Source organism: Haemaphysalis longicornis, unplaced genomic scaffold (assembly GCF_048455015.1).
Source record: "Haemaphysalis longicornis isolate Haplotype H1 unplaced genomic scaffold, Haemaphysalis longicornis Haplotype H1 scaffold_12, whole genome shotgun sequence".
Lineage (NCBI taxonomy): Eukaryota > Metazoa > Arthropoda > Arachnida > Ixodida > Ixodidae > Haemaphysalis > Haemaphysalis longicornis.
Window position 1 is genome coordinate 88,415,962 of NW_027526225.1, and position 22,264 is coordinate 88,438,225.

At 48.4% G+C, this 22,264-nt stretch overlaps 1 protein-coding gene across 2 annotated transcripts in view; it reads left to right on the forward strand.

The window, feature by feature from the left end:
* The window catches only part of Rhogap100f (Rho GTPase activating protein at 100F), a 114,866-nt gene that overhangs the window by 80,853 nt on the left and 11,749 nt on the right, over window positions 1-22,264 (forward strand). The window contains exons 3-12 of one of the 2 annotated variants that reach the window (XM_077693690.1): window positions 1,183-1,359; window positions 2,166-2,435; window positions 2,886-3,164; window positions 3,884-4,077; window positions 5,995-6,319; window positions 9,349-9,538; window positions 15,943-16,277; window positions 16,533-16,790; window positions 17,870-18,046; window positions 20,108-20,428. In XM_077693690.1, the coding sequence (XP_077549816.1) occupies window positions 1,183-1,359; window positions 2,166-2,435; window positions 2,886-3,164; window positions 3,884-4,077; window positions 5,995-6,319; window positions 9,349-9,538; window positions 15,943-16,277; window positions 16,533-16,790; window positions 17,870-18,046; window positions 20,108-20,428 (2,526 nt within the window). The remainder of the gene's footprint in view (window positions 1-1,182; window positions 1,360-2,165; window positions 2,436-2,885; window positions 3,165-3,883; window positions 4,078-5,994; window positions 6,320-9,348; window positions 9,539-15,942; window positions 16,278-16,532; window positions 16,791-17,869; window positions 18,047-20,107; window positions 20,429-22,264) is intronic. The other variant, XM_077693691.1, reaches the window with a different exon arrangement.

Here is a 22,264-nt window from a genome sequence, read left to right on the forward strand (position 1 = left end):
TAGTAGCTTACAGCAATGCGTTGTAGTAGCTTACGCCTCGTGATTAGTAGGGAGAGGAAGCATTTTTTGAGTGCTAAGTTACAATGGAATCTTGGACTGCTGTATAGGTGCATGCATACTTCTCAAATGCACCCGTCTATGCCGTTACTAAGCCTTTTGTTGATCCACGCCTATGTTCTTGCTTTTTGCACTCACTTATCCCCGAGTGAGATGAAGGGTGTTCAATTCACTGTGTAGCGGATGCGTTATACGAGTTTTTAGATGTGCGACACGCGGTTTACGAAGATCTTCTTCCACGCCTCCAATTGATACAAGCAAGTCGGACACGATATTGACCCGTTGTGGGATATCTTTAGATGACAATCGGTGGCTTGACCGCGTGCTCAGTTACCCTATTCAGATATCGCTCACACACTGAAGTATGATGATGATGATTGCTATTGGTTTTCCCTTTGTAGCGGGGTGATGACGTGTCATCTTACCAAAAACGACTAATACACCTATGTTTTATACTCTTGGTGTAATACTAGCGCTGCTTAGGGCAGGCACAAAAACTTATTAGGCACAAAATACTTTTTTTTCTGTTACAAGTGGTAACTGCCCTAGGCAAAATTCCCCTCTCTGCTTTTCGTCCAACAGTATTCTAATCTTCTTTTCGTCGCCTCGACAGCCTTGAAGTTAACTTCCTCTCTGCTACCCTTAAATCCTAGGGCTTCTGGAAGCCCAATATTCCCTTCATGTAGATTTGGATGGATACCCTCACATTCTAACACTATGTGACGCATAGTTTCTGTTTCTTTTCCGCAGATCACGCATACCCCATCATTTTGTGAATACTTCCCCAGAAAGCTCTTAGTTCGCAAGCAACCTGCTCTAGCCTCAAAAAGCAAAGCACTGCCCTGGGAATTATCGTAGAAATTTTCCTTTCTGATGTCCAATTTCTCAGCTCCGTATAAGATTAAGATGAACGACTTTTTTTTTTGTATTTTCACTAACACGACTGCACGTTTTGACACCTCCGACATCCTCTGCACACCCTCTCGAACCTTCTACACCCCCACGTAGAGACAGTACTGCGCTTGCATTTCTGCCTCGTGCTGGGCGTAAGAAAGGTGTTTTTCCTTACTCCCGCCCTCCCTCACTCTCCCATCTGTGTTTCCTCCCCCCTCTTTCCCCCCTCAGTGGTACAAGGAGGCTTTCCCCACGTGCCGTACACCGCAGGAGAACCACGAAGGCGACCTGGTGGTGTGCGTCGAAGGCGGCAGCGAGACGTGGGGTCCCCGGGTGGGCGCAGTCCGACCACGGCTAGCGCCCGGTGCGCCGGCTCCCGAAATGGTCCTGCAGGGAGACTTCCGCAAGGTACACCCCTCACACGTCTCACGCTGTTTTCCGCACTCACACAACCCACTTGTCGACGTGTACGTGAGACTTGCTCGAAAAAAGGTAAAACTCCTTTTATGGCAAGCAAACGTCATTTTCTGCGTAGTAAATCTACTTAGTGGTAGAGTCCGTCTGCAGTTCTGCCAATTACGTTTACTCCGTGTCAGTCCTACGGTAGGGCAATTTACTCGAAATTCGCGTAGTCCCGTGGACTAAATTGACTGCGTGATATAGCATGTTTGCTCCGAAAAGGGAGTTGGATCCATGGCATGCAATGACTCCAGGAAGGTGGTCACGTCTATCTTTTTTCTTGAGTTAACTGGAGGCGTCTGGAAGAGTCTTGAGCCAGGCATCAAGCCTTTAGCCTCTTCTCTGCTTTCTATAAAGAAAATAAGAAAGAAAGAAATAAAGAAAGAAGGAAATAAAGAAATAAAGAAAGAAGGAAAGAAAGGAAGGAAGGAAGGAAGGAAGGAAGGAAGGAAGGAAGGAAGGAAGGAAGGAAGGAAGGAAGGAAGGAAGGAAGGAAGGAAAAGGAGAACGAATGACACACTTAAGTTTACTCCATGTCATTTCCTGTGGTTGTATATATTCCTTAGCTGAAATTCCCTTCGTGGTGTAGTATATTCACTCAGAAAACTAGAGTGATTTGTGATAAAGGTGTATAAGTAACTCATTGAATGTAGTAACTTCACACCTTTAATTAGGGTGAAGAGAGACAGTCCCCCCCTCAAAAAGGAGTAGTTCGGGTGTAATAAATATCCCCCTTGTTGCCACCGCTGCTGCAGGTGAGCGGCATCTCGAGCGAGGTGTTCCGCCAGATCGAGGCGGTCGAGCGCGAGTACGATGCCACCACAGCCGCGCACCTGGAGGCCGTGCAGAAGCGCGGCGAGATGGTGGTGCGCGTGCTGGACCCGCGCTGCCTGGGCCGCGCGGGAGCCCAGGCGGCGCGACGATACGCCCAGGGGGGCACCGCCTTCGTCGAGATCGTCAAGCGGCCCGGACAGACCCTGGGGCTGTACATCCGCGAGGGAGACGGCGTCCGCACCCAGGAAGGGGTCAGTCTCTGCGTTTCACAGCGACGAAAGCGACTGTCACCTGCAGACAGCTAAAAGCGGTCGCGTAGTTGCCTGTAAAGCGTGCTTCACTGCAGATATACTCTTATTGAGGGGAAGCCAACTTTAAAAACGGAAAACATGGTGGGGTTAAATTTAAAATAAAATACTTTTCTATCAAAGCATTTCTAGTCCAAAACCCGTTGGCTGTGCAAATTGAACATTTCAATGGCACATGTCTTCGCAGCAGACTGTCCTAGTACCTATAATGTAAACCAAACCAAGCTCTTTAAGAGCACTTCGATCCAAAAGCATGTCACAGTGTCTCTGAGACGTCATGGTCTGCGGCTCTTTGTTTAGCTGGAGTTTGCGCTGAGAAACGACCCCTCAGCATTTTTTTTGCCTGCACACACTCTAGCGGCCCGTGGGACATAATCGCGTGTGACCCTGCAGGTGTTCATCTCGCGGATCGCCCTGGAGAGCGCGGTGTACCACTCGGGGCTGCTGCGAGTGGGCGACGAGATCCTGGCGGTGAACCTGGTGGACGTCCGCAACATGAGCCTGGACGACGTGGTCATCATCATGTCCATTCCGAGGCGGCTCGTCCTCGCCGTGCGCTCCAAGGGCGCCGGGGGGCCACCCGGGGGTCGCTCGGGTGCCCTGCCCCCCGTGCCGCCCATGGCCCCGGAGAGGCAGCGGCCGCCCGTCGTCATCGTCAAGAGGGGCGTCCAGGTACGCTCGTTTCCCATGCGCAAGGGGCACCCTCTTCCAAATAGTTGGGGAACCAAAGCGTCAGATTGTCTAGTAGCACAGTGGCCACTGACAGGTGGGACTAGGAATAGAGGAGGACCAATAACTCGATGGACGGATGAGGTAAGAAAATTTGGACGCGAAGAACAGACCCGGGCATCACGTGACAGGTGTTCATCTCGCGGACAGCATGCACTCGAATACTTGCTCTGGCTAATTAAAGGCGCACGCCGAGTGTAGATTCACCATCTTGGTTACTAATCGAACAGATAATTGACTGCAGCTTTTTTAGTGAGCTAGCCTGTTGACTGGTTGCTCAGCTAAGCGGTCAACTGGCCTCTTACTAAATTAAGGAAAGCTTCTGATTAATAGACAAACAGATGGCTTCCTGTTCTCGTTCAGGTGCAGTTCACTGTCATAGCACAAAAAGTTGGTACTTTGACAACGCTGGCTGTTGTTTTTAGTACAAAAAAAAAACAACAACGAGAAAGTGAGCAGATACGTGTCTAGTACAGAGTCTAGCCCAGAAAATCTAAATCCCAGTGCTATGTATGTTTGTTGATTTTTTAATTTGCTCAAGTGACCATCGTTTAGGGTCATCTAGCTCTTCCCTCCGGTATCCAAGAATTTTCAGAAAAGTTCGTCGCCGTGCAACTGTTCTCTGTACAAGACGACTGAAAGTGGGGGTCGCCGCATTGCAGGAAGCCGAAGACGACCTCCACTCGGAGAACGGTGGTGGCCTACTGGAGAACCCGTATTACAGCAGCACAGTTCCGGTGCGGCGGCAGCCTCAGCCACCGCACCGCTATCCCAAGACGCTTGAGAGCCTGGCCGAGCAAGTGCACGCTTTCCGAGACAGCCCGCACATGGAGCGCTCCTCGGCCGCCAGGAACAGGTGATTGTGCAACACAGGCGCGCCTGCAGAGATGTCCACACACACACACACCCCTGCATTGTTGATGGAGTCGATGTATCCTGGAATGATAGCCAAAAATCAGAGCTTTGTACATAGCTAGTGTATGGTTAGATGGCTGTGGGCAATGCCTCTGGTGACTGTTGGAGATGTCAACTGCTACAGGGTAATGTTATAAATGAATTGATACTCGGTGGTCTGCCAAAACTGAGTGAGATGGGCTGGTTCTGGCACTGCATATGCACTATAGGTTGTATTCACTGGCGAGGCATACATGCAGGCAACCATGTGAGTGCGTCGTCACTGGTTACATCGGGCTCCTCGGGATGGCGGTACTTGTCCGTGCGAAGCACACGATGTGTGTAGGACGTTTCAAACTCTACCCCACCGAATGCAAAACTATGCCTCGACTCCAATTTGAGTGCGATTAATAACATCTCCATTGACAGCACCGTTAAGAATCGGGTTGAAACGAAGCAGACGACGCACGCCGGCATTTTTTAAAGCAAAGCTTCCTACCTCTACCAGCCAACGGTTCTTTCGCGGCGTGCGGTACAATAAACTCACAATGCGGCAGAGGTGGAGGCCCGGGAAGGGGGGGGGGGGGGGGTTCACTCGCAGAGCACACTACAGATGACGTGGCGAATTTACCCAGCGTTCCCCGCGCAGAGGTGCCTGCTTGCCGGCAGGCACGTCGGCGGTACGGCTTTGTCATCTTTTTGGGCCTGTTTTAGCGCAGCTTCGCGTCCATTGCGCGCTTCCTTCGCACGGCTTGATTGACTTGTTTGACAGCACCACCTGGGTAACCCGGACCCGACGGAATTAAGTGGTCGTACGGCAAAGATACGTTAAGGATTGGTTGCAGGGCGGAAAAACAAAATGTAGAGACCACGTACATACATCTTGCCGCTAGAGAACTTCTAGAGAACTGCTAGAGAACTGCTAGAGAGAGCACTGCTTGCCACGAATGGGATTCCGTTTTCTAAATTGGTGATTACCAATTCGGTTGTGTTTTAAGAGGTATTACGAAAGGCAAAAGAAGCAACTGGTTCTGATAAATAGCGACTATAAACGTTCCCTCAGCTTTCTCGCAATTCTCAAATATAGCCAATAATTCGCTATGTCCGTGTTTGTTATAATGAGGTTAAACTGTCGTAAATCAAGACGAATGTTTTCGCTCACCCACGCTCAGGTACTGGGACGAGCACTACCGGGGCGTGACCGTCCGCCATTGTCACTGAAATAAAGCGTGACCAACCAAAGTTTGTATTTAGTTCGCTATAGCCGATAATTCGCTATATCCGTGTTCGTTATAATGAGGTTCAACTGTCATAAACCGAGACGAGTGTTTCCGCTCACCCACGCTCAGGTACTGGACGAGCACTACCGGGGCATGACCGTCCGCCATTGTAACTGAAATAAAGCGTGACCAACCAAAGTTTGTATTTAGTTCGCTATAGCCGATAATTCGCTATATCCGTGTTCGTTATAATGAGGTTCAACTGCCGTAAACCAAGACGAATGTTTCCGCTCGCTCACGCTCAGGTACTGGGACGAGCACGACCGGGGCGTGAACGCCCGCCATTGTCATTGAAATAAAGCGTGACCAACCAAAGTTTGTATTTAGTTCGCTATAGCCGATAATTCGCTATATCCGTGTTTGTTTTAATGAGGTTCAACTGTCGTAAACCAAGACGAATGTTTCCGCTCGCTCACGCTCAGGTACTGGGACGAGCACGACCGGGGCGTGAACGCCCGCCATTGTCATTGAAATAAAGCGTGACCAACCAAAGTTTGTATTTAGTTCGCTATAGCCGATAATTCGCTATATCCGTGTTTGTTTTAATGAGGTTCAACTGTCGTAAACCAAGACGAATGTTTCCGCTCGCTCACGCTCAGGTACTGGGACGAGCACGACCGGGGCGTGACCGCCCGCCGCCTGCTTCGCACCGAGAGCGAGCAGCGGCTGATGCAGCCCGAGCTGATGCAGGGCCCGCCCTCTGCGGGCCGCTACTACTCGCTGAGACCCTCAGCCACAGGCATGGCCGCGCTGCATCACCACGCCGGGGGAGGGCACCACCAGCAGCAGATGGCCGGCATGCCGCCGGGTGGCATCCTGCGGCGCCGGTCCCTCATGGAGAGCTGCTCGGACACCGAGGTCCAGTCCGGCAGGAGACCGCCTTCCGCCATGGGCTACATGGGCCAGCAGCCGCCCCCGCAGGGGGTGAGTGCGCAGTGCAGGATTGGGCGAGTAGTTGGTAATCCATCGTAATAATACAGCACAGTAGAGAACAAGGACTAAAGGTAATGCATGGGCACTGGCTTGAAACTGAACGTTTACTACAGAAACATTTAATACTGACACGAAGCCGAAGACGAGGCAGTTGTCTTGAAGGAAAAAACGTTTATTGGAGCGAACTTGTGCTCCCCTAACAACTCAGAAAACACACAGGCTGAGAAGCAGCAGTCAGCAAAGTGACGTGCGCAGGCGAGTGTCGGAATATCGTATACCCAGGCGTCTGCTTCGTGGGTATCTTTTGGCGCGAGTGTTTCTCGAGCAGTCGAATTACATAAAGAACATTGTAGATCAAATAATATTATTATAGGCTGGTGACGTTAGTTCGAAACACTCTCCCTATCAAAAGAGATAACAAGTGCGGCATACAAAATAATCAATGAAACACGAGCTTCACTTGGCACACAGACTACACAGCCCAGCGCGGCCGGGCGGTAAAAACCAAACATAAATAAACAAACCCAATGCATGGTTCATGGCAATACAGTCGAACACGGATATATCGAACACGGGTATATCGAATTATTGTCTATATCGAACTCGTAAATTATCCCCTTGAAAATTCCGTGTAAAAGTATAGGAATTCGTACGTTTATATCGAACCGTATTTTTCCCGACATTGGGTATATCGAACGCCGCGCGAGCTGGAAGGTGCTCTTCGGCGGTCGCTGCACCCCCGATTGATGTTGAGGAGGATGTGGAGGAATGCGCGGGCATGACGAAGACTCGCTCGCGGAACTAATTCCCAATACCGGAATGAATTTGCGCTTGCCCAGTCGGGCCCCGCTACCGGCCGCCGTAGCGTTAGCGGACGGAGCCCGGTATGCTAAATCGCTCTAGGCACACAAGCCGGAACGCTCGGAAAATGTTAGTGTGAAGCAGGGATGCCCAAACTGCAGACGTCCTTTTTTTTTTTTTTTTTTTTTTTTGCGGCTGCGTACGTTCCTCGGCTTGCCGAAAAAGAGTTTTTTTTTTCTCTCTCTCTGGGTCTGTCTTCCCCCGATGTCGTCTCGGGAAAGGGAAGAGGGAACGAAGGCGCTACCGGAATCCTCCTTCTTTTGCATTTTGCTGCTGTTGCTGCTGTTTGGCGAGTGGTCCCGCACCTTTCGGAGATCACTGTTTCTCTCGGAGATGACCATCGCGAGTGCTTTCTTGGAGTCCGTTCAGAGAGCCTTGGAATTGTTACCTTCAAAGTTATTGTGGTACGTGCGCGCTGTTCTTTTGCGTGCGTGTTGTGCATGGTGTGCGAAGCCGCAGCGTGCTGCTGGAATTTTCTAGTTGTGCAGCCTCGAGAAGATCGAGACCAGCGTCTTTAATTTCATTTCCTGGGCGAAGCCAAGATCAGCGATTTTTTTTTTCACGGAAATAAAGCGTCCTGTTGCGTCGTGAGTGCGGAATTAGTTGTCATTCTTGAATGCGACGATCGCTAAATGCTCGTCCGCCATAGGTGAGGTCTCAGAGCCCATATTTTTTATATCGAATTTTTCATATATCGAACTAATTCGCGATCCCCTTGGAGTTCGATATATCCGTGTTCGACTGTATTTATAAACGCACACTTCATTTCTCTTGAGTGCGCTTCGGCGTCTGAAGAATGTTCGGCGCACGCGGGGACAGCGACGATATACGCCAGTCTATTTTTATGCATCAAAGTGATGCGAAAAGGGTGCACGATGACTGAGTCACCCATAGTGTCTTGTACAATGAGAAATAATTACATCTTCAAAGAAGTGTTGGAAGTAAAAGGAAGTGGTTGTTTTTAATAGACTAGAACAAATTCGTCTGGAACACCGGTGTTAACGTTGTTTGGCAATGTGAACAGCGAGAGGTGAATGAACGAATGAAATGTCCGCATTCTTGTAAGGTTGCAGCCCCCATATATGTATAGATGCGCTGTTATTTGCGTAACCTTATGCCCAGAAAACTTTATTGGAATGGGGGAGCAATTATGGAATACAGTTTTGACCCAACTTGTTATACTTAAAGAGAGCTAGTTTGCAATTGGGTGCCATTGTTACTTGAAAGCCCGCCGCGGTGGCTCAGTGGCTAAGACGTTGTGCTGCTGAGTACGAGGTCACGGGTTCGATTCCCGGCCGCGGCGGCCGCTTTTCTGATGGAGGCGAAAAGCAAAAACGCCCGTGTGTACGAGATTTCGGCGCACGTTAAAGATCCCCAGGTGGTCAAAATTAATCCAGAGCCCACCACTACGGCGCGCCTCATCGCCTGCGTTGCGTCAGCGCGTTTATCCCTACAATCAACCAATCCTCTTCCCAGTACGCCTCACATGTGTGCAGAGTGACGTAAAACTTGTGCTACATAAGGCCTTCCCTGAAATGAAATGTCACTTTTTAGTCCAAGTTGGGGGCTCAACTCCTAAAGTCTGTCCCAGAAGACTACTTGCAGTTTGGACTCATGCGTTCGGAAAAGCTGCTGGGCAAATCAATTCTGCTACATTTGAAGAATGCCGCTCCAAGCCAGAGCTTTAACTCAAATGGCTCCTCGCTCACCACATCACCATATAGGTTGTATTCACTGGCGAGGCACGCATGCGGGCTACCATGTGAGTGCGCCATCACTGGTTACGTCGGGCTCCGCAAGATGGCGGTACTTGTTCGTGCTAAGCACACGATGTGTGTTGGACGTTCCAAACTCTACCCCACCGAACACAAAGTAATGCCTCAACTCCAATGTGAGTGTGATTAGTAACATCTTTGTTGACACAACCTTTGAGAATCGGGTTGAAGCGGAGCAAACAACACACGCCAGTGTTTTTTGTCTGCGGTGTGTGGGCACAGTGGCAGAAGCCGTGCCATGTCCGTGGCCGTTTTCAGTGTTGCCAAGCGAAGAAATTGGCAGCTAAACTTTTCAGTGAATACCATCTCATTTTGACCGTGTGGCCAAGGCGACTCTGAATTCATTTCTCAGGATGCTTTCTCATTTGCTCTCTGCGGTCGCAGCAACACCCCCGTGCGCTGACTGGCCGCTCCAACTCCCTCCCCCGCGGTGCTGCGCTTGGGGTGCTGGACCCTCGCCGTGCCTTGCGCCATGGAGTGCGCTTCGAGCGCGCCGCCTACGACTCTCAAGAGGACAGCGACGGGGCCCTGTCGGCACCCGAGCTGCCTTCTGGGAGGCCCCGGCGACCCAAGGGTGAGCACTGGGAACTTGCACAGGTCACCCACGTAGAGGTGTAGCCCGTGAATTAATTGATATTGATAGATTAATAGCACATATTGATAGCTATGGTGCCGAAATAGTAGGCTTATTGTCAGATAGTGAACACAGTGAGTGAGAGACAGAAAGAAGTGGGGGGCACGAAGTGGTACGCGCACACAATCAACATCTCTACCATTGGCAGATCCAGAGGGGGGAGGGGGGGGGGGTCCGGATGTCCTCACCCTCCCCAAATTTTTAAAATTTCTACCCCCAAGAAGATGCCCCTCAGGTCGTACAAAAAGTCAAGTGGATGTTTTTTTTCTTTTAGCTTGTGTTTGTGGTTTTCCGAAATTTCGGTGAATAAGGTTACTAGTCTCCTGCTCCTCATCATCACCGTAATAATCATCATCATCGTCATCACTGATGAAGCTGACCCTCCCCTCAGAAAAAACCTGGATCCGCCCCTGATCTCTACGTACCGTCACACTGGGGTTTAACGCGCCGACGCAACGCATGCATGGCGATGGAGCGTGCCGTAGTGGAATGGTACAGGCCAACCCATCTCCCGACTTTCTTAGCACAAAAGGTGAAGGTGAAAAATATTCCGGAGAAGCAGCTTTGTGCAAAATTTGGTTGTAGTCACGGAGACACCTAAAGCGCAGGAAAATTTTGTAAGACACTAAGTATTAGAAAAAACAAATCTAGACCAAAAAAGTTGAAGATTAATAACCCCTAAAATACAAAACTCAGAGTGTTTTGAGGGATCTAGTGATGAAAAGAGGTGTTGTACAATTGGGTTTAAGTGAATTACGCCGAACACCTCCCAAGGGTGCTGAGAATGTCAGATTTTGAAATGTTCAGAAGTGCGAAGCAATTTGCTAAGCCCTGTGGTTGCAATGTAACGGCCTACATATACCTCAGGTAACCTCCTCTCATGTCCAGATTCTCGCACAGAAGGTTGCCAATTTTTCATTTGATTCTCATTTAATGCTTTTGTGTCGCTTATATGATGACAGGCCATAACAAGCACATGTGCCATGTTGCCTTTGTTAGTTCGGCTTCCTTGCAATAATAGTTAGTGCCAGGCAAAGGCAGCTTACAGGCACACTGAAAGGCCTTAAAGGGACCCTGCAACACTCTTTGAACAGTGCAAGTAAACCTGCGCAACGTTTAGATTACACTGCCAGGAATACCTGAGCCAAATATTACACGTGCACGTGAAGCGGTGAGCGCGCAAATCGATGTGAAAGACGCGGAAAAACAAACCGCTCTCTCTTCAGTTGTCCTCATTATGCATGGCCCGAGGGACGTCACATAGGCCATGGCTGCCCGATCGGCTGTCACTGGTCAACTTCGCGGGTAGATTCTCCCATTTCCGCGACGTCATCGCTGTGTACGAACCTCTTCTATGCCTGAACCTGTAGGCACAGTTTTGCCGTTTCTTTTGTGTTTTGAGTGCGCGCGGAGTTTGAGTGATGAGCTCAATACTTCCCTTTCAACGGGACCACTCGACTACAAACGTTTATTGCTTCAAAAACGCCCTACCAGCCCGAGCGCGCACTTGCGAGCAGGCACCCATGCCCGCTTTTTTGTGGCACCAGACCGGAAATAGGTCCCTCCGCGTTGCGGAGAAAAGGAGAAAACTACCCGGCATGGGATATATCGAAGGCCGCCGAAGAGAACGCCGCGAGCCACCCCCCTCTCCGGGAGAGAGCGCGCAGCTTTCGTCGCGTTGCCCGCGGTCGAGTTGAGAGGGAACGATTATGCGCGATTTCTCATCGCGCGTAGTTTCGTTAATTGTGAACGGATTTTCATAATTCTTGCGGGAGGAGATTTCTGGGACAATAGACTTTATCCCAAAATACATTACTAGTAGTCGATGGCAAGTGTTGCAGGGTCCCTTTAAGAATGACACACCATTTTTCATTACTACTTTTCTGTCCTAATGAAAAATCAGAACGGAGTGTAAAAAGTCAGTATGGAGAGGAGCTAGTGCCAGTCGGTTTCCATAATTTCTAAAGGTGCGGCGTCATAAGATGTTTCCGCCATATCACACATGCATGCGTACACACACACGCAGCCACGCACGACACACGCATGCAAGCACACAAACACACGCACGCACACGCGCACTCACAGCCACGTGTACAGTAAAAAAACACACATCTCCACGCCGTGAACGATGCCGAGGGTGCGAGGCACTGGGACGCAAGTTGTGTATTTCGTCAAGTGTTATTATTAATAGGTAGAGGACTAGAACGAAGAGGTATGCAAGGCGTTGCAAAGAGGAAGTTGGGTGGACAGAGAGAATTTGAAGGTCAGTGTGGATCATTGAATGTCCCTGAAGAGTTGAGTCATCTTGTTAGTACATATAGCGAGAGGAAGTTGGTCGCTGACTGAGTGAAAGTGAGTAATTGTCGAATTTATTTTTTGCAAGTTTAATTCAGAACAATCGATGGCGTCGTGACTTGCATTTCAGTGGTGTACATCTGCAGACGACTGACTTAGCCTGATGCTAAATGCTTGTCCTGTCTCGCTAAAAACCAGTTTGGCTTGTTGGTAACACATGACAAATGTTACAGTACAGCTGATATTTGCAAATATTTTGGTTGGAAGTCAGCACCCACACTGTTTCATTATTCCCTGTCACCCTTGTTGCACTGAGCTGTAAATATTTGTCCTGACTTGCCCTTGAGTGAAGGGCATTTGCTGACAACTGTGGACCAGGCCCAATTGTAAATTCTGTGTGTGCATTCAAGCGGGCGACTCCTTTCCTGTTTTCTTGGCTCCACACCAATGCACACACCTACAGGCTGGTTTTTGTTCACGTGGACATTCTAATGCTTCTTACTAAAAATGGTGTCAAAGGCAAAGATGAAATAATGTTTACAACCAACAAAAACAGCTTATTTATCGATAAGCTACTGCACTCAAGCATGCACTCTTAATAAAAAAAGAAATGTAGCTGATCCCTCTTCCATAGGAACCTGTAAAACATGAAAGTTAAATGTGCCTTCACAGGAGCAGTTGAATGTTTATTGTGCATCGATATGAACTTGCACATCGCTATTTATATTTCGTCAGTATGGTACCGTTATACGCATCAACGTGAGACACTGGATTGCACGCGCTGGAGCATTGCGTAAATACGACTGAAACCACAGGTGCTCGCAAACCGTCCGTGCGAACGAAACCAAACGGTTTGGCAGCGAATCGTTTGGTGAACATGCGGTCCGCAACAGCAAAAGGTGCAGCGGACCGTGTCACGAGCTTGCAAGTTGGCTTCTCCCACGGAGAAAGAAGTATTCTTATGCTGCGCGTGCTCCGTAAACATAGACGCTTAGGGTGCCTGGATGTTCCTCCTCGCCGCCCCTCCGTGACGGGTGGAGACAACTGCGTCGTCTGCTACGGAAGCCGCCATGTTGAACCCCGCCGCTGGGGCAGCGCGCTGCAAGCACGGGGATGTCCTATAGGATTCTTATATGCACACGCATTCCGTGGCCACAAACCGCTTCCAGAGGGAAGGAGAACTTATTTGTGGGCTTGTTTGTACGTCTTAGCAGTGAAAACACTGCGCTAGCTAAGTCGACAAGATGAAATAGCGGGAGAAACACGGCACACAGAGGCGCATCCGCGCCTACCGCCTATACGTGCGTCTCCTACTTTTTTGTTTTGTAAACTTAAGTCAGCGCAATGTCTCTACACTTTTAAATGTAACACGCATAATAATGCATCACTGAGGCTCGCTTCTTGATCGTTAGTTTTGGTGTTAAATCTCATCTGCGAAAAAGTTGCGTCTTATATAAGTGCGTTCGACCGGCAATGTATTGTGAAAAGACTTCGCGGGAGAGGTATATGTTACATGAATTGCCCTGTTCTTCCACTAAGTCTGTCTGATTTCGCAGTTAACTGATAATAATCATGAGCCTTCTTTGCCGAAAATCATAGCCGCAAAAAGCATACCTTGTATATGCAAGATAATGCGCAAATGGCGAAGCGAGGGCACTCAGTTGTTGTAGTAGTGTATGTAGTTGTTTCTCCAAGGGGAAAACAAAAGCTAAAAGTGAATGAACGAAATAGCAGAGGCTTATCTAAAGCACCGCAGTTAACACATAAAGAAAAAATCTGCCAAGAAGCCCCAAATGTATACCGCTTTGTAACTGAAGAAAAATGCCTAATCGGCGAAGCCATTTAATAGGTACAGGAAATAGTGGCGCAGCATGCAGATGTTAATTTTGGGTGAGGCGGTGGACCTTAGAGCTGTGAACAGGCCGAAATTTCTAGGCCCGGCCCGACGCGCCCCGATAGAGACACGGCCCGGGCCCGGCCCGGGCCCGAGAAATTCATAAAAATTGAGCCCGGCCTGAGCCCGACGAATATTTAAAATCTGAGCGCGAGCCCGGCCCGAGCCCGCCAGAGTGTTGTTAAATATCATCCCTAGTCCGACAGGATATTAACATGAACTTGAAGATGTTTGTTGTTAACCTAAAAAGCGTAAGCACAAAGCGAATACGACTGTCTAAGATTTAAATTTCCTTTAAACTTGGACCGAACTTTGTACAACTTATCCTCACTTAGAAGCTTTTTTTTTTCGGTAGCCGTGTAACTTCATTTGCCAGCCTTCGAAATCAAGGCACACCCGAGGATACCTTAAATGGTTCCGAGTAAGGTGATTTTTTTTATTATTGTAATTCTTCAACAGATATTGCACCTTGCGTTGCACCTTGGGACCCAGACGTTTCTTTTATTGATGTGAAGGCTTTCTAAGTGCAATCGTTTTTTTATCATATCTTTTAACGGCGCGGTAGTGAATCAGCACTTCCTTTTTTTTTTTTGTTTTCACTTTACCGGAAATATAAAAAAAACTTTCTCTTGCCAACAATTTAGAATTTGCTGCACAGGATAGCCGTGCCTCAGGAACTGCCCGGGCCGGATCGGACCGGCCCGGCGCGACAAAATTTTTGGTTCAAGCCCGAGTCCGGCCCGGGCCCGAAATATTGCATGCTACCCGGCCCGAGCCCGGCCCGCGGGTCGGGCCGAGCTCGGGCTTTCGGGCCGGCCCGGGCCCGTGCACAGCTCTAGTGGACCTGGGAACTTGCAAGAAAACTATCAGAAAAAAGAAAAATCGATTCACAATTAAAAGTAAAAGGATTGGGGATCATTTGGTAAAAAGTTAAAACAAACAAACACAACCAAACAAAGCGAGAAGTCATGAAATATAATTCAAGGGGAACTGATTACAACAGAAAGTCTCCCAGTTTGCTACACACAGCCACATCTCGTTATAATACTCAAAATGATGCAATGAAATCCCAAAAGTACGTGTCTGGCTCAGCACCTTCACTTGATCAATTAAAAATATTGCACAAGATACCACCACAGAAACATTCGCCAACCATTCCTGCAGTGGTTTGTGCACAGAGGCACGCAGCAACCAGGCATTTTGAGCCGCTAATCGCGGCCAGACTGCTACAGCACGTCGGCCGCTGCACAATTCGGCGGTTCCGCCGCAGTAGCGGGGACCGTCATGGCGGTCGGCGGCTCCGAAAACCGGTCGAGGCGGCGAGGGACCCTGCAAAGAATGTCTCCACCCTTCACGGAGGGGCGGGCGAGGAGGAACATCCAGGCACCCTAATAGACGCTGGCATCGAGGTGCCAACTGTAGGCGCTCATCGGCGTCATGATGCACTACTTCGCTTTGCCTCTCCTAGATGGCAGCACCATCTGAAAGGAACGATATAAGGCGCGTTTGTCGTCCTAGTCACACGCCTGTTCATAGCGCAGTCGCGCCTCGTGCTCGCAAATAAAGATTTATCAATCAATCAATCAGAAGCGCGTTTCGTACTTTCCATTGCGGCGAAAGAGTTTGTGGCTCGAATCCCGGCATAGCCACGTCAATTAAAGTTTGTCCGGCGATGTCATTTCCGTGATGGGTATAACGTCTTGAGATCTTGGTGGACCTCGACATAAAACAGGTTCGTGTTAAGAGGTAATGAAGGGATAGTAACGGCCGCATTTACTAACTCCTTACGAACCTTACTACCCCGCGGTACGGTGCAAAGGCTCTGTCACTAGCAACTGCATGGTTAGAAAATTAGCTGGGTCTGTAGGAAGTAATATGCACAAGATTAGAGGTCGTGCTTATGACAAGGTTATGCATGGCCAGTCAGTAAATGCATGTAGCTCAGAAGGGTGTTATCGCAAGGACTTTACTAATGAAGGTAGTGGTGCTTACTGCCTGCTTCAGTTAGTAACCCTGACAAGTGCTGAATTTACTACCTCCAGTTACTAAGTGCCTAGTGTATATATACTGGGACAAGTAACTTGTTAGTGCTCTGTTAGTGAATGCCTCAACATTTTTTTTATAATGGCATCTTTGTTTGTTTCCTCCCGGCCAGTGTCGGCGAGTGGTGGTGGTCCCCTGGCGGGTCCTCTGATGATGGGCGGAGGGGGCACCCTGCCGGGCGTGTTTTCGTCCTCGGAGTACCGGGCCTGGATGCGCCGGGCGCCGTCCACGTCGGCCCTGTACGAGCGCGTGGGGCGCCTGTCCTCGGCCGGCTCTGCCACGGGCCTTGCGAGGGTGGCAGCGGGCGGGGGCGGCGGTGGCTCCCTGCTGCACCACCAGCAACAGCAGCACCCGCAGATGTCGTCATCGTCGGGAACCTCGTCGCTTCGCCGACCTCTGCCGCGTGTCGCCCACAGCGCGGAAAGCCTACTAGACTCACTCAGACAGGTAGGCACACAGTTATCCTAGCCGAATAAAACAATTGCAGGCCAGATTGGAGCTGCCGAAAAACAACAGGCCTATTGGAACCATTTTGGTTTCAATTGATTCAATTGTGTGTTTTCGGCAGTTCCAAAGGGACCTCCAATTGTCTTTTCGGGTACGCCAGCCGAAATGCTACCGAAGCACTTGTTACATCTTGCCCCATAAAGCCACATACCTTCCAACCTCTTGCCCTCTCTCTCTGCTATTCCCTCTTTTCAGGAGCAACAACAACTGCAGCTCCAGCAGCATCGCAGCAGCCTCCTCTCGTCAGGCCTGCCGGCGTGGGGATCGAGCAGCCTCGACCTCGGGTCGGCAGGCGTCGTCGGGCGTGGGCTGCGGCCCATGGGCCGCTCCTCATCGCTCCTTTTCTCGCGGCCGCTGCGGCTGCCGCACGCCCTCAGCCTCGACTACGTGCGCGCAGAGGACCGAGCCCTGTGTCTCAACCCCAGAGAGTTCCTCAAGTACAGGCCTGAGAAGGTGGGCACGCCTCTACCCAGCACTACTACCTTGTACAGCGGAGCTGCTCAAGCTTTCTTCTGTCTGCGCAGATCGTTAACAGGTTATACCACTCGGCGAAGTGGACAGGGGGAAAATTCTAGGCCAAGAAGTGTGAGGGAAAGTGGCGAGGAGGCAAGGAGACCATGAGTAGGCGTGGGGAGTGCGAACCTCAAAAAAAAAAAAAAAAAAAAACCCGCTTCCCGTGGTTGGAATCGAACCTGGGTCCCTCGCATTATGGAACTGGCGTCTATATCCGACTGCGCAATTATCGCATTCGGGGTATAGTGCCCAGAATATACTCTAGGCACTATATTCGGGGGCTCAGCATTTCCTCTGGGTTTGCAGCACAGGAGTTGGCTTTGGGATTTGGCTGAGTTGAAGTGGGCTTTGGCTTCAGACTTAGGCAGTTTGGATTTTGGCCTTGAGGAGGGTGGATTGCGGACTTTGATTTAACTCAGAAGCGATCACTTCGTAATTATCTTCCTCATAAAAAAAGGCAGACCTGAAAAAAGCCAAGTTAAAGCTAGCCAAGGCCACTAGCTGCACTGTTTCTTCACTCTTTGCACCGTATCAATTGCAAAGGGGGCTGAATTTTTTTGAGAAGCATTTTGGGGTTTATCCTACAAAGAGTGACAATGTTCGGACTTCGGCTGCTCATCGTTGTTTTTTAAGGCAGCAATTCGACAAAGGTTAATCCTTTCTATAGTATATCGCAAAGTTCTGCTCACCTGATTTATCAACACACACTTTTCGAACTCAACCATGCTCTAATCGACTTCATTCAGAGTTTGCCAAGCAGCTTTTCTTCTGTAGTGCAATTTATGCTTGTGTTTACTTCTGACTATAACGTATCGATCCTTGTTAGGGATACACTGCATGCCAATAACATTCTTAAGCCAAGCAGACATAATGGTTCAGCGAGAAATCGTCGAGGCCAGCTTCTTAGGACACACCACAGCACATTGCCCTATCATCACGGGAAAGTGCGAGTTGCAGGAACTGTGTCCGGTGAACCGGTGATTTGACGGACTCTACAGCCGCTGCTTGGCCAATCGCAGGAGAGCGAGTCGGTGCTGGCAGGGGGCTTCAGCGGGCTGCTGTGGCTCCACCTGCTTGGTGCACGCGGACTCAGGGGACATGGGCCCCGGGACCTCTACTGCGTCATAGAGACGGACCGTGCGCACAAGGCGCGCACCGTGGTCCGCTCGGGCGACCACTCCTTCGACTGGGACGAGGTTGGTGATGCACCACCACCCGCCCCAAGTGTTTGTGTGCTAGTTCCTAGCTTTAATTGTTCGGCTGTTTGTTCATATTTTCATCTGTATTTTCGATTTTTTTCCTGCATGATTGTTTGCTTGTACATTGGTTCATTGACTCGACTGTTGGTTTCTATTTGTTTGACTGCTGCCTCACTTGTCTGTTCATTTATTTGCCTGTTTGTTTTTGTTCCTTGTTACCTTACTCGTTCGTTGATTCATTTGTTCTGATATCATGTGCAGTGAAGCTGGCACTTCAGTTGAGTAATCGAGGGGTATCATCATAAATTTACAGATGTTGAAATATCAATTTTGCATGCCGAGGCTACTCCTGGATAAGGCACATCATAGGAGAGGGCTCCATATTAGGATCAACCATCTGGAGATCTCTTGCGTGGGCTAAAACCTCGATGCGTAGGTTTTCTTAAGGGGGATATTCCTATGGGACTTACTACTTCGTGACACACGGACTTAAAAACCATCTTGCAGCAATACGAAAAGCTTTGCATATATTTATCAATGTTCACAATGGCCTAGTTTACTTATTTTAGGGGTATGTCACTTAAAAAATTAAAACCTTGCTGGCTAGACAGCTATAGTGCCATCTAGTGAAAACTGGACAAATCAAAATGTGTTTCTTGTTCATTTCTTATCTCAGTGAAGACGTGAAATACGTATTTCAAAAAGAAGCAAGTTAGGACGTTAGGGACATCTTCATGTATCTGTAAAACTTTCTCTATCAGTACACAATGCTGTGTCTCATGAATTAGTAGGTCGATAGGAATGTGATCAGGTAAGTCCCCCTTAATGAAAAGGGGATTGCCCCTTAGAGTGTCATGGAAGTTCTTTAACACTCCCTGTGTGCACTATGCCAATTCATGTCATTTTATGCCAAGAAAGATTCTTCTGAACTGCGACTGCATGAAACAGAGTCCACCATGTAGATGTGGAGACACATTTGGATATCTTGTGTGTCTCGATCATTTCACAACCCTATCACTTTAAATTCTGCTAGAAAATTGTGTTCATATAGTTTATATTCCACAAATTATAGTTCACTACCTATTCCAATAGAAGCTGAGATGTGGTTGCTAAGGTTAATCCCTGTTATCTGTTCTAACCGCTACTAGATAAGTGTGCACTAGTTATTGGAGTGTTTCTTTTACATAATACTTTAAGCCACAGTTAATATTAGATTATGGTGGGAAATGAATTTTCTCCGAAATGAATATAGGGTGCTTCAACTGTTTTCTGGGAACGCCTCAAAACTGCAGGGGCGTGTACACCATTCAAATCAGCGCAATCATGGTAATCTATTTATTCAATAATTTGCACAGGAATCATGTTACCTTCAAGTTGAATGATGCAATATGGGTGAAGTGAGTTATGGTGGCAAGTGAAGAAGCTGTGATCATCATAAATTGAACCCCAGCAACTGCAAAGAAACTAGACAGAACAGATTCAGAGGCACTAACACTAAAACTGACCTTTATATAATGTTAAATCGGGCTTTTACCACTGAATAAGACATACAGGTGGTTCAAACATACATTTTTGCTTTTTCAAAAGTATTTGAAATGTTTTTGTACGTTTGATAATCCAACTACTTATCTTAGTCGCAAGGGTTTTGTCGTTACAGTTAAACATGCATATAACGAAGTTAAGAAAAATTCGTCACATAGAGGCTGCAAACACATGGGTTTAATGGGGAATTGAAAAACTTCGTTAAATCGAGGAATTCGTTACATAACGGTTCGTTACATCCAGGTTTACCTGTAGTTGAGTAGCATGTAGAAGTGTTCCGAAATTAGGCTATCATTTCAGACGACCACGGTGTAAAACCTATAATGGAACACAATATAAAAAAGCACTCAAGATGGGCAAGATGGAGATAAACTTAGCACTACTGTGATAACGAGTGCTCCAGCCCATAGCTAGCACGCAAAAATTTCTGCATCACTGCGACACCAAGGACGTCATCTCATCAACGAAGTCGGCATCCCCACTGAATGCGCCAACTCATCTCTCGGGCCTGCGTAGGTGTTCGAGCTGGACCTGGTGGACAACACGACGGTGTCCTTCCTGCTCTACAGCTGGGACCCCCAGTCACGCCACAAGCTCTGCTACAAGGGCACCGTGCACCTCTTGTCGGCCCTGCGCGAGGCGCCGGCGCACAGCCTCGCGCTACGCCTCGAGCCACGTGGGGCGCTGTACCTCAAGCTGCGATACCGGGACCCCCGCCACACCTTCCAGCGCACGCCCAACTACGGCGGCGGTGGAGTCTTCGGTGCACCCCTCGATGCCCTCGTCGCCCGCGAGAAGGGCACCGTGCCACTCATCGTGCAGCGCTGCGTGCAGCAGGTACTGAGTTTTAACAGTGTTACTGGGTTGTGTCCTCATGGATTTGAGCACATCCGTCTTTTCTCACGTGCACAGTTATGTTCCGTACTGGGGAGAAAATTCCCATTTCTAGGTTCAGAAATTTACTATTTTTAAGCATTTTTTCCCCTGCAGGTTTCCCCAAAATTCCCGACAAATTTCCCTGCACTCTCTTTTTTGCAAGTGATAGATCTTTACGTGGATTCCTGTTCGACTTTGGGCGCTAGCCAGTGCCACCTATGCCTACGTTACGTAGCTTTCCGGACGCAGACGCCGTTCAGAGAATAACTTTCACCGTAAACTAAATTCCACTACATCTGCCGCTCAGCAGCATTTGATTATGCATTTCCTGTTTTGCATGCTAAAGCTGTAAGTTAAAAATCAGCCTTATGAAAAAGAACGACATTTGGTGGGTAATTGAGGTGATTTTACACGCCGACTAAGGTGCACCCGAAAAACTTTTTTGTATATTGCACAGGAACGCACGTGAAACAGGCTTCAGCCCTCCAGCCACCGCTGCTTCATGCTTTACTAGCTCTTTCTCATAGAGCATTCTTTACTCTATGCTTCCTCCTCTTTTATGAACTGATAGAAGCGGTATTGAGTGCTTGTGGCTTACAGGAACATGATTTTGTACACTTTAACATAAATCCAAAGAAACATTAAGAGAACTTTGTAGAAGAAATCAAAGTAATAAAAGATGCAAGGTCCGTTTACTGATATTACTTTTCCTTTTTACTTCACGACTTGTAAAATTTTCTGCATCCATTCCCCTTTTCTCTTTTGGCCAAAATTACACCCGAAAATTCCCTGAAAAAGGGAAAATTCCCTGCACGGAACATCACTGCGCGTGCATGAGTGCATATACACGTGGTCCGTACTTAAACTTTTTTCCAGGCGTACAAAAGCAAAATAAGCTAACAAGCATACAGTGCCCTTTACGAATCATCAGAGACTAACAAACTTCTGTTCCTTAATTTGTGTTTGATCGTGTGTCAGTATAATTGCTTGACTTTTACAACTGGCAACAAGTGGTTTATTCCTCCACGATCATCCCTTTGGAGACACCAGTGTTGCCCTACAGTGTTCTATCATAAATTCTCTTGTATCTATGTTGACCATTACGTAGAGAGCCCTTACATGCTTCTGGCATGCTCTGGCAAGTGAGAAAATGAGCATGTTTGTGCAGGCACGGTGGCAAGCGGGCATGCTTGCTATGACAACACCATTTTTTTGCAATCGCTGTGAAATCAACAAACACTACATGACAGTTATAAGGACGTGATTGCGGATCCCAATGCCCATCAAACACTCGCGAGCATTAGCATTCGAAAAACACACGCTTATGTGTAGTCATGGTACCAATTAAACACCGGTACACTGGTTTACTCCTCGCACTAGAATGGAATGTGTATTAAAAAAACACTGGGACACTTGTTTACGCCTCACGCTAAAATTCTTCGTGCTTCAAAGACGTGAGAGTTTGACAGCAAAATTATATACAGTCAAGCCCGCTTATAACGAAAACATCAGGAAACTGAAATCAGTTCGTTATATCCGCTTTTCGCTATATCTGGACTCAAAATCTACGTATACAAATGGTAACGGGAAACGAAGATCTGTTCGTTATAGCCGCTATTTCATTAAAACAGGGTTCGCTATAAGTGGGCTATAGTGTACTTCTACTAGCCCACAGTTTCATCTCCGTTGGCAAAAACGCCAGGGCACCAAGAATACACTTATACACTGCACGCTTCACCCCTCCCCAGGTTTCACGTTAGTGGAGACGACCCGGGATTTTTCCCTTTCCCTCTTTCA